The 14,458-nt window shown below is 44.0% G+C and overlaps 1 protein-coding gene across 1 annotated transcript in view; it reads left to right on the forward strand.

The window, feature by feature from the left end:
* The window catches only part of LOC122930378 (transmembrane protein 211-like), a 251,837-nt gene that overhangs the window by 85,652 nt on the left and 151,727 nt on the right, over positions 1-14,458 (forward strand). Inside the window, exon 2 of the mRNA XM_044283732.1 lies at positions 12,618-12,756. Coding sequence (XP_044139667.1) covers positions 12,618-12,756 — 139 coding nt within the window. The remainder of the gene's footprint in view (positions 1-12,617; positions 12,757-14,458) is intronic.

Below are 14,458 nucleotides of genomic sequence, written 5' to 3' on the forward strand. Positions count from 1 at the left end.
TGAAAGCCCAAGCAGTACTTCCTCAATTTCATGACTGTCCATATTAAAGTCATATTTCAGTGGAAGTGTCCTCCTTTATTGTCCCTGTAAAGTTAAGCAGCCCTATGGAAATTCCTCGCTTCTGTCTGAAACATGTTATTTGTGTGGTGGACGGGATGTGATTGATATCATTTTCTTATATAGCACCACTCCGTGACTCTCCATCTGGGGTTCACATATAGCCCCTATAACAGGATATTATAAGGTCATATGATATAAAATGAGTTATAATAGTAATCTTTCCAGGCAGGTCCTGGGGTATCTGCCTGCGCTATATCACTTTATGATTGCTTCACCTTTTGCTTCATCAGGGACATTGTGTTATATTCTGCGACTGTATTGTTATTCTGTATAACCTCAATATATCTGAAATAAGTGAATACTACTTTACTAGGTCTATATTTTTATGTTTATCTAAATTATCTTCTTTTATTGTTTTCTTTTCAAACTTTTTTTCCTTTTTTAAAAGGAAAATCCCCACCCACCCGCACATGACTGACAGTTCACCCCTAGAAAGAAATCTAATTAGAGGACTCTCAATCATCAGTAGGTGGGGAGAAGCGGGACTCATGAATAACTGGGACTCTTCACCGGCAGTGCATGATCTTCTTCTCCGATGTGCGCTGAAAGTTCTTAGCATCTGTGTTATTTCAGAAGATATGTGACAAACCGCTGATTTCAACCTGTCTGCCACTACCTTATTAACAGCAACTTAAAGCGTAACAGATTCCCTTTATAAAACACTTATATTTTATCTAATTTGCCCACTACAACTATATTATGTTATCATGTTGTGGGTTGTGGTTTTATAGGGCTTAAATGGGTTGTCTGATTTATATAAAACATAAAGCACTGTAAATCTGATGTTCAGCAATATATACATAAGCTAAGCAAGCTTTAGGCCAATTTTTTTTTACTCTTTTCACTAGTTCTGTTCTGGCCCCTTTGTTTACATGCAGTTGCAGAGCTGTAGAGGCGTGTAGCAACAATCTCTGAGGATGTATACCAAGACTCTCCCCCTGCACTTCAAAGGGAGTGAATAAAAGTAATACACTGCCTGCTGTCTAACTGCTGGGATAGTCATGTTGTATGTGTAGGGCTACAAGTCACAGCTGTACAGTACAATGACACTGCTGATACACACAGGATCTTCCCTCCTACCTGTTCTTGTGCAATGCTCTGCAGACATTTCCTCACAGCCAGCAGAAGAGTACAGAGGAGAGAACTCCTCCGGTCTTTGTCAGCTCTGTGTTTGCAGTATGAGGAGGGAGGGAAGATCCTGTGCACAGCATTTATCTCCTCAGTGCCTGGAGAAGAGGAAACCCTGCAGCTGCTCAGCACCTGAGGCAGAACGTCAAACCCTGAGTGTGTGCTGCTGATGGTAGAAGGGGTTAAACTTTGCTGAAGAATCCAGGGGGACGGGAGACACAGGGCAGCCAGCAGATTGGGTAGTGCAGGGGGCGTGGCCAGCAGATAGGCAGTGCAGGGGGTGTGGCTTGTTGCTCCAACCAGCATAGCCTTTAAAGTGACATTCCCTGCGCATAGGCAGACCTGCTCCTCCTGCTTCCTCAGACTTATGCATGGAACATTATCAGAGTAGGGAAATAAGCTGACATACAAAGAACAAAAAAATTACTTGAACAATCCCTTTAAAGTGGCCATACTCATTGGTCCAAAGTTGATTAAAATGGATGATTTTAGCTAAAATGAACAATCATTTCAGTGGACTAATGGCCGACCACTATTGTCTGGAAAGATGTTGGCTGTGTTCAAAATTTTCATTTGACAGCCGCTAGTCCACGAAACATCTTTCCGTGAAAGAATGTTCCAACAAAGATCGTTCATCTTTCACCCAGTGCCATGCAAATGTATGGTCAGTTTGAGCAATTATATGAAGCAAGCCAAGGAGGGGAGAGCGAGTGGAAGAGAGTGGTTGTGGTAGTGACAGTGATGGGTGTGGTAGCTCTCAAGGTGGCATTCCTCCAGGATGCCCCTTATGGTGGAAGATTGGCAAGGTAAGAGACAAGAGGGTAGGTGTAGGACTGGCAGATGGATGGTGGAGTCAATCACAAGGCCCATTTGGGTACAATAAATAAAGCCTATTTTTACTCTATAGATGATGGGAGTTTCAGTACATATAGGAGCAAAAGGCACAGTTCTGAAGTATATTACAAAAAAAACATTAGGCCAGGTGTATATGCTGTGGCTGCAGTATCTTTTATGCCAACATAAAAATGATAATTTGTCATCAAAACATCCACTTTTGTGAACCGGCATCTACCTGTCATTTGTATGGGAACCAGCCTGAGAGAAGGAAAGACGATCGAGTGAACGATTACAGTAATGAATGAAACACATGGTTATTGTATATGTGATGTTAGCATATAAACGGTAGTCCTGGAAGTTCAGGCGACTAGTCATATTGTCGATCAGCACCAATTAAGGGCCAATTTCACACAGGCGAGTATTCTGCGCGGGTGCAATGTGTGAGTTGAACGCATTGCACCCGCACTGAATACCGACCCATTCATTTCTATGGGGCTGTGCACACGAGCGGTGATTTTCATGCATCACTTGTGCGTTGCGTGAAAATCGCAGCATGCTCTATATTCAGTGTTTTTCACGCAACGCAGGCCCCATAGAAGTGAATGGGGCCGCGTGAAAATCGCAAGCATCCTCAAGCAAGTGCGGATGCGGTGCAATTTTCACGCATGGTTGCTAGGTGACGATCGGGCTGGAGACCCGATCTGTATTATTTTCCCTGATAACATGGTTATCAGGGAAAATAATAGCATTCTAAATACAGAATGCAAAGTAAAATAGTGATGGAGGGGTTAAAAATATAAAAAAATTAACTCACCGAGTCCACTTGATCGCGTAGTTGCGGATCTCTGTCTACTTCTGTAATGTTGAGCTGCCGGCTAAGGACCTGTGGTGACGTCACATCACATGATCCAATCACATGGTCCCTCACCATGGTGATGAACCATGTGATTGGACCATAGTGACGTCACCACAGGTCTTTTGCCAGGTCCTGAAGATAGAACAGAAACCGGCAGCTATGGAGCAGGTAAGTTAACTTTTTTTTTTTTTTAACCCCTCCATCCCTAATTTACTTTGCTTTCTGTATTAAGAATGCTATTATTTTCCCTTATAACCATGTTATAAGGGAAAATAATAAAATCTACACAACACCTAACCCAAACCCGAACTTCAGTGATGAAGTCCAGGTTCGGGTCTGGGTACCAAACATGGCGGGGGACCACTTGCAGGTCCTGAAGAAAAGAAGATACCGGCTGAGCGATCAAGTGGATGAGGTGAGTTTTGTTTGTTTTTTAACCCCTCAATAGACATTTTATTTAGCATTCTGTTTTAAGAATGCTATTATTTCCGTTATAACCATGTTATAACGGAAAATAATAAAGTGAAGTTTGGGTCCCCCTTGACTTAAATGGGGTCCGGGTTCGGGGTGAAGTTCAGGTCAAGTTCGGGTCCCGAACCTGAACTTTGACCTGAAGTTCGGCCGAACCCAGCGAACCCAAACTTCCACGGGTTCGCTCAACCGTTTTCTTGATTGTATGGTACCCATTAAATTTAGGGGGCAGTCCTCATAATGCATGGATGTACTGCACACGAGAGAGAAGAAGGTTGGACCTCACTCTATTAACTATAAATTACATACCTACAGAATTACATTCAAAACTGCTTCTGACTCTGAGGTCAGCAAGTCACTCATATGCTCAGTATCATACCTTCATACTCACCCTTTATACTCCTCCTCATATCATACCTTCATATTTAGCCCTTGTTGCATTCTGAAATCACCCCTACCTACTTCTTTCTTGCAGAATGAGGTTATGGTAAATCTTTATCTACCACAACAAAAGGGCATCTGTTAGCAGTTTTGACCATGGTAAACTGCTGACAGCACTAGGTAGGAGGTGCTGGGGAGAGCTGTACAGACATTGTGTGGAGCTTTTTACATCAGTAGTAGTGTGAATATGAACTTTTACTTAGCTAGATTCTCCTCTTATAAGTGCCCAATATGTGAAGATTCTCTGTGAAATGCTCCCTGCATTGTACTGTTTCACAGCTCCACCACTTTCCCAGCTGCAGAGGTCTCCTGGTTAGATGCTACATCTGTGGCTCTGAGCAAAAGTGTAGCAGAGCACAGAGGTTGCTTTGAGCAGAGGTGAGTGGCTGTGAAGCATCTCAATGCAGAGAGCACTTCCCAGTGAAGTTCCACCCTGGGCACTTGCAAGAGCAGAATCTGAGAAGAATAAGGCCCCTTTCACACGGGCGAGTTTTCCGTGCGGGTGCGATGCGTGCGGTGAACGCATTGCACCCGCACTGAATCCTGACCCATTCATTTCTATGGGGCTGTGCACACGAGCGGTGATTTTCACGCATCACTTGTGCGTTGCGTGAAAATCGCAGCATGCTCCTCTTTGTGCGTTTTTCACGTAACGCAGGCCCTATAGAAATGAATGGGGTTGCATGAAAATCGCATGCATCCGCAAGCAAGTGCGGATGCGGTGCGATTTTCACGCATGGGTTCTAGGTGACAGTCTATTCACTGTATTATTTTCCCTTATAACATGGTTATAAGGGAAAATAATAGCATTCTAAATACAGAATGCTTAGTATAATAGTGCTGGAAGAGTTAAAAATAATAAAAAAGTTAACTCACCTTCTCCTCTTGTTAGCGTAGATGCCGGTCTGTTCTTTATCTGTGGGCTAAAGGACCTTTGATGATGTCAGATCACATGCTCCATCACCACGGTGATGGACCATGTGATTGGAGCATGTGATCTGACGTCACCACAGGTCATTCAGTCCACAGCTAAAGAACAGACCGGGATCTACGCTAACAAGAGGAGAAGGTGAGTTAACTTTTTTATTATTTTTAACCCCTCCAGTCCTATTATACTAAGCATTCTGTAGTCAGAATGCTATTATTTTCCCTTATAACCATGTTATAAGGGAAAATAATACAATCTTCAGAACATCAATCCCAAGCCCAAACTTCTGTGAAGAAGTTCGGGTTTGGGTACCAAACATGCGCGATTTTTCTCACGCGAGTGCAAAACGCATGACAATGTTTTGCACTCGCGCGGAAAAATCGTGCATTTTCCCGCAACGCACCCGCCTCTTATCCGGGCAAAAAACATGACGCCCGTGTGAAAGAGGCCTAAAAGTTCATATTTTCACTACTCCTGATGAGAAAAGCTTCACAAAAGGCATGTTTGTACTGCTTTACCTAGCTGCTGCCTAGTGCTGTCAGAAGTTTAGCATGGTCAGAACTGCTGCCAGGCTCCATTCAATTGCATGTAGTGATGTGATCAATGGAAAAATATATGCATATGTGTGTATATATATATATATATATATATATATATACACTCACCTAAAGAATTATTAGGAACACCTGTTCTATTTCTCATTAATGCGATTATCTAGTCAACCAATCACATGGCAGTTGCTTCAATGCATGTAGGGTTGTGGTCCTGGTCAAGACAATCTCCTGAACTCCAAACTGAATGTCAGAATGGGAAAGAAAGGTGGGCTACAACAGCAGAAGACCCCACCGGGTACCACTCATCTCCACTACAAATAGGAAAAAGAGGCTACAATTTGCACGAGCTCACCAAAATTGGACTGTTTAAGACTGGAAAAATGTTGCCTGGTCTGATGAGTCTCGATTTCTGTTGAGACATTCAAATGGTAGAGTCCGAATTTGGCGTAAACAGAATGAGAACATGTATCCATCATGCCTTGTTACCACTGTGCAGGCTGGTGGTGGTGGTGTAATGGTGTGGGGGATGTTTTCTGGGCACACTTTAGGCCCCTTAGTGCCAATTGGCCAGCGTTTAAATGCCATGGCTACCTGAGCATTGTTTCTGACCATGTCCATCCCTTCATGACCACCATGTACCCATCTTCTGATGGCTACTTCCAGCAGGATAATGCACCATGTCACAAAGCTCGAATCATTTCAAATTGGTTTCTTGAACATGACACTGAGTTCACTGTACTAAAATGGCCCCCACAGTCACCAGATCTCAACCCAATAGAGCATCTTTGGGATGTGGTGGAACGGGAGCTTCGTGCCCTGGATGTGCATCCCTCAAATCTCCATCAACTGCAAGATGCTATCCTATCAATATGGGCCAACATTTCTAAAGAACGCTATCAGCACCTTGTTGAATCAATGCCACGTAGAATTATGGCAGTTCTGAAGGCAAAAGTGGGTCCAACACTGTATTAGTATGGTGTTCCTAATAATTCTTTAGGTGAGTGTATATACAGTATATACAGTATCTCACAAAAGTGAGTACACCCCTCAAATTTTTGTCAATAACTTAAATGTTTTCATGGGAAAACACTGAAGATATGACACTTTGATACAATGTAAAGAAGTCAGTGCAGACTTTGAATAACAGAATAACAAAATAACTCAACACACAGCCATTAATGTCAAAACCGCTGGCAACAAAAGTGAGTACACCCCTAAGTCCCATTAAAAGATATAATAAAATATTTACATGTATGCAAAAATGATATAAATGTAGACATAAAAAACAAGAAAAACAGAGTATTGGATCCTCTTAGTTCCAGTAGGTCCTTGACTCCACACTCGGGGCTCATTTTACAGGCATCTGCAGATTTGCTGATGGCTCCAAACCATACAATGTTCTTCGAATCTGCCTCTGATCCATTTCTATTCACCCTTTGAATTTCTCATGCAGATTATTGTGTTTTAAGTGTCAAACAGTAAGGATTTTAGATGCCATTTACAGTCAGTAGCACATTACTGTGGGGGCTCCTGGTTCCCTCCTGGCAGAAGATACTAGGTGCCGTGCAGTCAGGATTATCTGCTGCTGAATGCTGCAGGTCAAGTTGTTAAGTCATTTCCCAGGCTTCCTGCGGGCTAACTTCTTTGAGGAAGCCAATTTGATATCATCCTGATATCATCACATTTTCTGTCCCCTGGCTTTCAGTTGAAATGGAAAGGAAGGAGCAGCTGCTAATCTCGGAGGGAGCAGGCAGGCAATCTGTGTCCTTTCTTCTTGTGCAGCACTTTATATTTGGGTTCTATTTATATTGCACAAAGATTGGACATGTGCAACGTGTGCACTGTGATATTAAAATACAGTAAAAATCAGCTTGCCGCCTATATGTGTATAGGATATTATAGGTATACCGTACATGACTATCATATTGTCAACTCGTTCACCCTGCCAATACCCCCTTTCCAAATAAGACACAACACAAAAGGTGGATTTTATTGGCCACAGCAGCCATTTTATTAACATAAATATTACAAACCGGATTCCAAAAAAGTCAGGTTTAATTGGTCTTTCAGCTCTTCGTTATGCTCAAATTTACTTTTTCCAGCCTCTTATTGCTACTTGTCCCAACTTTTTGGGGATTTGTTGACACCGTGAAAATTTGAATCAATGTATTTTTCCTTTAAAATGATACATTTACTCGGATTAAACGTTTGATCTGTCATCTACGTTCTATTACAAATGAAATATTGACATTTGCCATCTCCACATCATTGCATTCAGTTTTTATTCACAATTTGTTTAGTGTCCCAACTTTTTGGGAATCTGGTTTGTAAATAACCCGTACCCAAGGCCTTCTCACCTGAAGGCCTGCCTCCAGAACCTAAACCCAACCTAAAGCCTGTTATCAATAACGGAGGGAGTCCTTGGAGCCCCGCAAATCTGACGGGTAACTGCCCTGCCCCTCCTTTTAAATTACCTCTAGACGTTAAACGCCAGCTCAGAGGCAGAACCGGTAAACCTGGGCAATAACGAGGGCAGATACCCACCATAGGCCACTCCATAAACCAATCCCTGGGGAGTCCAGAGCCTCCTTTGGCTCCCTCCCCACCACACCAAAGCCACCATAACCACTAACTCCAAGGACCCCCCACCGCCCTGCCTTGGCCGCCATGACAAAAACACTGCCCTGCTCAGCCAAATAAAACTCCACCCCCTCCATAGCCACACAACCCCCACCTGCCCGAACACCCCGTTACTTTTCGGAAACCTGCAGCCCAAGGGTGGGTGGGCGGGGGTTGCTCGCTTCTCTGTCTCCCCAAAATTGCACCTTTTCCTGCCCCAACGACCCCTATATAGCACCTAAACCCCCTCCCCTAAAATGCCGCCCCTTCCTGCCCCCTATTAACCCTATGCTCGCCTTCCCTCACTATCGCTCCCTCCAAACGTAGTCATGCCTGGCCTTCCCCCAGGCTTTCAGCCCCAGGTCCGGCCAGCACTTGACTATCGTATTGTCAACTCGTTCACCCTGCCAATACCCCCCAAATAAGACACAACACAAAAGGTGGATTTTATTGGCCACAGCAGCCATTTTATTAACATAAATATTAAATAATCTGGTTTGTAAATAACCCCGTACCCAAGGCCTTCCCACCTGAAGGCCTGCCTCCAGAAACTAAACCCAACCTAAAGCCTGTTACCAATCACGGGGGGAGTCCTTGGAGCCCCGCAAATCTGACGGGTAACTGCCCTGCCGCATTTGGATATCTATTTCGAAACTGCACCATCCCGGCCACCCGAATTGGCGTCTGCCCCTTTTCCGGCTGCATCCCCCCAACTCTTCCCCTTGCGTCCCTTGAAGCACCTCTGTACCCCGTGACTCCCCCCGCATGAGGAACATTCGTGCTTAAACTTGCACCTGTCCCCATATTTGCATCCCCCTTCTTTGAACAAGAAACATAACCTCTTTTGAGAGGCCGCCGAGCGCTCCGATTGCCCGGAACTCCCGACTCCTCCCTGAAAGGACTGCCCTGCCCTACTCGGAGCCATCACCCGGATCCATAATCCAATGTCCTTGTGGTCCCAACGGATGCTCGTACGTACCGCCTTCCTTTGCCTAAACTGCGCATCATACCGCAGCCATCCCTGGCCCCCGTATACCCGGTACGCCTACCCCACCGCATCCAGGTAAAAAAACAGCGCAGAACAGTTCTCAGGCGCCTTCTCCACAATAACACTAGCCAGGATCACAAACGCCTGCAACCAGTTAGAAAACGTCCACGGGATAAGCCGGGATAAGTGCTCGCTTCTCTGTATCCCCAAAATGGCACCTTTTCCCACCCCAACGACCCCTATATAACACCTAAACCCCTTCCCCTAAAACTCCGCCCCTTCCTGCCCCCTATGAACCCTATGCTCGCCTACCCTCACTATCACTCCCTCCAAACGTAGTCATGCCTGGCCTTCCCCCAGGCTTTCAGCCCCAGGTCTGGACGCTGTGTGTATATTAGGCCTTTTTTCCTACTTGCTCGACAAGGGGTAGGGCAGAGTGGTAAAGGGCAGAGCTTAGTAGGAAAAGGACATGGCCTAAGATGCGCCATTTTGAAGCAAAATTACACCACAGTTCTTCCATAAAATTTTCAGCCCCTTAATCTTCATTCACATGTCAGTGTTTTGGTCAGTGATTTCCATCAGTAATTGAGAGCCAAAACCAGGATTGGAGCCTCCACAAAAGTTAGGTATAAGGGAAAAGATCTGTTCCTGTTCTGTGTTAAGAGCCGCACCTGGTTTTGGCTCATGGAAACCACTGACCAATCACTGACATGTGAATGAGGCCTTATTGCCAGGCCTTGTGTTTATGTAGCATACCAAACCACAGGGGAAAACACGTGAGGCTCACAGTGGGCCGATGGGTGTAATAGTTCATGTACTCACGGTTAGCAGATGCCTCCCTGGGCTGGCGTACAGTGGATGGGAAGACAGCATGAAATCCTCTGGGGCACTCTCGATTGCAGGGAACACCAGCCAGATGGAAGTTGAGGTGCCTTTGATGGTAATTGGTGTTAGGTGCTTTTGCGGCTGGGCCCCTGGTTCGTGACGCCAGCACTGTTAGGTGCAAATGTTGGTGGTAGTAGTTGAAATGATTATATAGAATAAGGGATACTAGAGCTTTTAACAAACGCCCAGTAATTTACTAAAGCTGATCCACAGATTATCAAGGTATGTAACAGTCATTTACATAAAGGCAGCTTTCACAGTGATTCACATTAGTTCCTAGAAGTTGCATAGGAATTGTCCTCTATGACAAACAGTCTTTCTCTCTCTTATTTCTCTAGGTTGGAGGGATGAACTATCTCTGTTGTACTGTATAATGCTGTACTTCTGTATCCTCTTCTAGGAATACTATACTCTTTAATTATGGTGGCTAGCTTGTAGCTAGGAATCTCTCCACCTGATGCAAAGGAGTCTGGAGTCTGATAAATGACAGTTACCTTCCTTCGTCAATATCCTTATTCCCTCTCTAGGTAGCCTGGAGATACTGTAATCTTTTCCCTTCTATGGGCTGGTACATGGAACTAAGTATGGAGTTTGGATAACTTACAAAAATGGCTGCTGAGGTTCAGCTTGTCCTCAGACATGACACACTGACCTTCTTCTTCCTGCACTGTGCACTGAGTGTGTAGGGTGGAGTCACCCCTGGGAGGCCTGTTAGAACCTCCCCCTCCCTATGCAACTTTATGAGAACAAATTTACAAGTATAGATTACATGAAACACAATCACAACCTTAAAGGGAACCTGTCACTGGGATTTTAGGTATAGAGCTGAGGACATGGGTTGCTAGATGGCCGCTGGCACATCTGCAATACCCAGTCCCCATGGCTCTGTGTGCTTTTATTGTGTCAAAAAAACTATTTGATACATATGCAAATTAACCTGAGATGAGTTCTGTACATGACTCATCTCAGCGACAGGCCTCATCTCAGGTTAATTTGCATATGTATCAAATCGGTTTCTTTACACAATAAAAGCACACAGAGCTATGGGGACTGGGTATTGCGGATGTGCTAGTGGCCATCTAGCAACTTATGTCCTCAGCTCTATACACAAAATCCCGGTGACAGGTTCCCTTTAAGCAGTGTGTTTCAGGACACTGTATTTACACTGTTTCCCGTCAGGCAGCTCAGCTAATGGCTCCTTATCTCTGATCTTCTGACCTCATTATAGCTCCAGTCTTTCTAATAAGCATATGGCATCAATGGTTTGTCTCACTTCAGCAAATAGCATTTATCATGTAGAAAAAGTTAATAACAGGCACTTACAAATGTATTGAGATTGTTCATATTGCCTTTTTTGCTGGCTGGATTCATTTTTCTATCACATTATACACTGCTCATTTCTATGGTTACGATCACCCTGCAATCCAGCATCAGTGGTCGTGCTTGCACATATAGGAAAAAGTGTTGAATTGTGAGCTCCCAAGGTTCAGCCAGCAGAGAGGCCGGCGCTTTTTCCCATATAGTGCAAGCTTGGCCACCAGTGCTGGATTGCAGGGTGGTCGTAACCATGGAAACAAGCAGTGTATAATGTGATGGAAAAATAAATCTAGCAAGCAAAGGAAGCAATATGGACAATAACAATACATTAGTAAGTGGCTTTTATTTACTTTCTCTACATGCTAAATTCCAATTCCAAAGTGAGACAACCCCTTTAAATAAGTGTTTATGAGCAGTTAATAGCTTAAAGATAAAAGATATCCATAGCTGTCAGGTAAAGTGAAAGTGAAAGCAATATGCCCACATCTAGGTACAACCTTTATGACAAAAAATGCTAAAACAATGAATTTTAACCCAAAAGGAGTAAAATGCAATCATAAAGATCATAGCCTTTAATACTGCTATTAGAGATGCGCGATTTTTTTAAAAGAAATTTGATTCATTAAGAATCGCTATAAATCAGGTATACCCGGTCCACTCTGCCTTAGGTTACGGCCTCAAGGAGCGGCCATGCTGCAGGCGGGATGCAGCCATGCAGCAGTGAAAAACCACTCGGCCAATCAGCAGCTGCCTTTCATATAACAATGAAGACCGCACTGTGTAGTCCTTCTTCATTGTTAATGGCCGCGCGGCACCTACCTTGTTGCTTGTATGGGGTTTGGCGGGGGTACCTCATCAGAATCTGATTGGTGGGGGTGTAACATCCGGGAGCTGTTTGAGAAGGCACCGGAACTTGCAGGAGCCCCGCTGCCGTCTCTCAGCTCACCAAGCACAGCGCCGTCCATTGTATAGAGGGTTGAGCTGTGCCTAGGCCACGGCACCGATGAACGTGATGTCACATGGCCTAGGCAAAGCTGGAGAAGTCCACGGTGCTACAGCTGATCCCAGGTGTCAGACCCCCACAGATCAGCTACCGATGACCTATCCATAGGATAGGTCATCAGTAAAAAAGGTACCACCTACGTTCACAGGGACACTGATGTAGCATGAGAGGAGACTAGTTTGTTCCACTCCGGTATCTCCCTTTTCATATCGCAGACAAACATAGTGCGGGTTCATCGCGGTACGAGCAGTGCTAATGTTGATAAGCTCGCCATATGCTGCATCGGGCATCTGTTAAAGTCACCACTGTCCTGGAAGTGGAAAGCTGGAGAGAATGAGGCAAGCACTTGGCTGCTGAGTGCAGAGGACATTGGAAATCCATTCTGCCTCATAGTACTTATCAGATGTATCCACTGCATTAATGTGTGGGTTAATAATTAAACCTCTGCTCTGTCTTCTTTGTCATTCCAGACAAGCGCTGTGCTCTGCTGCGGAGGTTGCGCTCTCCTGGTTATAAGCTGTCTGCTTGCCATCGTGACCTTGTTTCTTCCCAGCGGCTTGTGTGAAAGACGGCTATGTACGCTCGCAGGATACATGCAGACAGCAGCAGGTAACCCTTTGACTGATGCATTTGAAAAAGAAGAAAAAAATAACTTATTGTGAATAGTTTTAATACACTGTCATAAATAGGCATATACTGACATTTAAAGGGGCTGTCCAGTGATTAATGTAAAAAATAAAAACATCATAGCCAGTTTTGTACCTCACACAGATCCAACGAGCTATCCATTTATTGCTCCAATTGCTCTGTTAAATTTATTTCAGGTTCACAGTTCAGGGGCAGAAACGTTTCCAATGCAGCTCTCTTCCTGTAACTGTCACAGCTCCTAAAAAAAGGCAGGTGAAGGATGGAACTGAGAACGTGCGACCACCTTAGCAACGTTACTGAGATAGACAGAGAAATAAGGAAAATAAGAAACAGCAGGTGGCGCTATACAGATACATTTTATTGAATAGCTCAGTGGCTAGACTACATTTTTAATCACATGTAATTACGAAAGTATTCAGATCCAGGTGCTGGTTTGAAATATTTAGAATTTTGTTTTGTGTTGGACAACCCCTTTAATATAAAGTAGCAGCCTAGCCAGATGGGTATGCTATATCTATGTTTTATGCGATGAAAATTCACACTCACAAAACACACATCTCGGTGTACAGTGCGGGCTTCCAGGAGCCGACACCTTTATTTCACAACATTGGCTTACTGCTGGTCTAGACTCCTACAGCTCTGGTTTTGTGGGATTGCTGAGACGTGTTGCTACAAATATCTTTAGCTTAGGTTTTTTTTTGTGTGAATTTCATGGCCTAAATAAACGTCTGACTTGTTACAAACATATCACATGGGTAACAGATGTTGGAATATAAGGGAAAAGGTTGTATGAGATTGCAATCTAAAGTCATTAGGTTGTATATTGAAGGTAGGTGTGTAGAATGGATAACATACTAAGGCCCCTTTCACACGGGCGAGTTTTCCGCGCGGATGCGATGCGTGAGTTGAACGCATTGCACCCGCACTGATTACCGACCCATTCATTTCTATGGGGCTGTTCACATGAGCGGTGAATTTCACGCATCACTTATGCGTTGCGTGAAAATCGCAGCATGCTCCTCTTTGTGCATTGCGGTGCGATAATCCACGCAACGCAGGCCCCATAGAAGTGAATGGGGTTGCTTGAAAATCGCAAGCATCCGCAAGCAAGTGCGGATGCGGTGCGATTTTTCACGCACGGTTGCTAGAAGACGATCGGGATGGAGACCCGATCATTATTATTTTCCCTTACAACATGGTTATAAGGGAAAATAATAGCATTCTAAAATAAAATAACAATAAAAAATAATTTAACTCGCCTTAATCTACTTGTTCGCGTAGCCCGGCATCTCCTTCTGTCTTGATCTTAGCTTTTTGTAGCAACAAGGACCTTTGGTGACGTCACAGTCATCACATGATCCATCACTAGTGATGAGCGGCAGGTGCCATATTCGATTTCGACGAAATTCGCGAATATTCGATAGAATATTCGTTTTATATTCGTCGAAATCGAATATTCGTCATTATTCTTGTTATCGCGATTAATATGCGATTTAAATAATCGAATTTCGATTTTAACTTAAAGGCTACTCTCCTATTGAAATAGCAATGCGATTAATTCAAGTTATAATAATCGAATTTCGATTTTAACTTAGCACTGCTATATTCCATATTCATTAATTCTAGCCTAATATGGAATATAGCAGTGCTAAGTTAAAATCTA

This window comes from Bufo gargarizans, chromosome 3 (assembly GCF_014858855.1).
Source record: "Bufo gargarizans isolate SCDJY-AF-19 chromosome 3, ASM1485885v1, whole genome shotgun sequence".
In the NCBI taxonomy this organism is placed as follows: domain Eukaryota; kingdom Metazoa; phylum Chordata; class Amphibia; order Anura; family Bufonidae; genus Bufo; species Bufo gargarizans.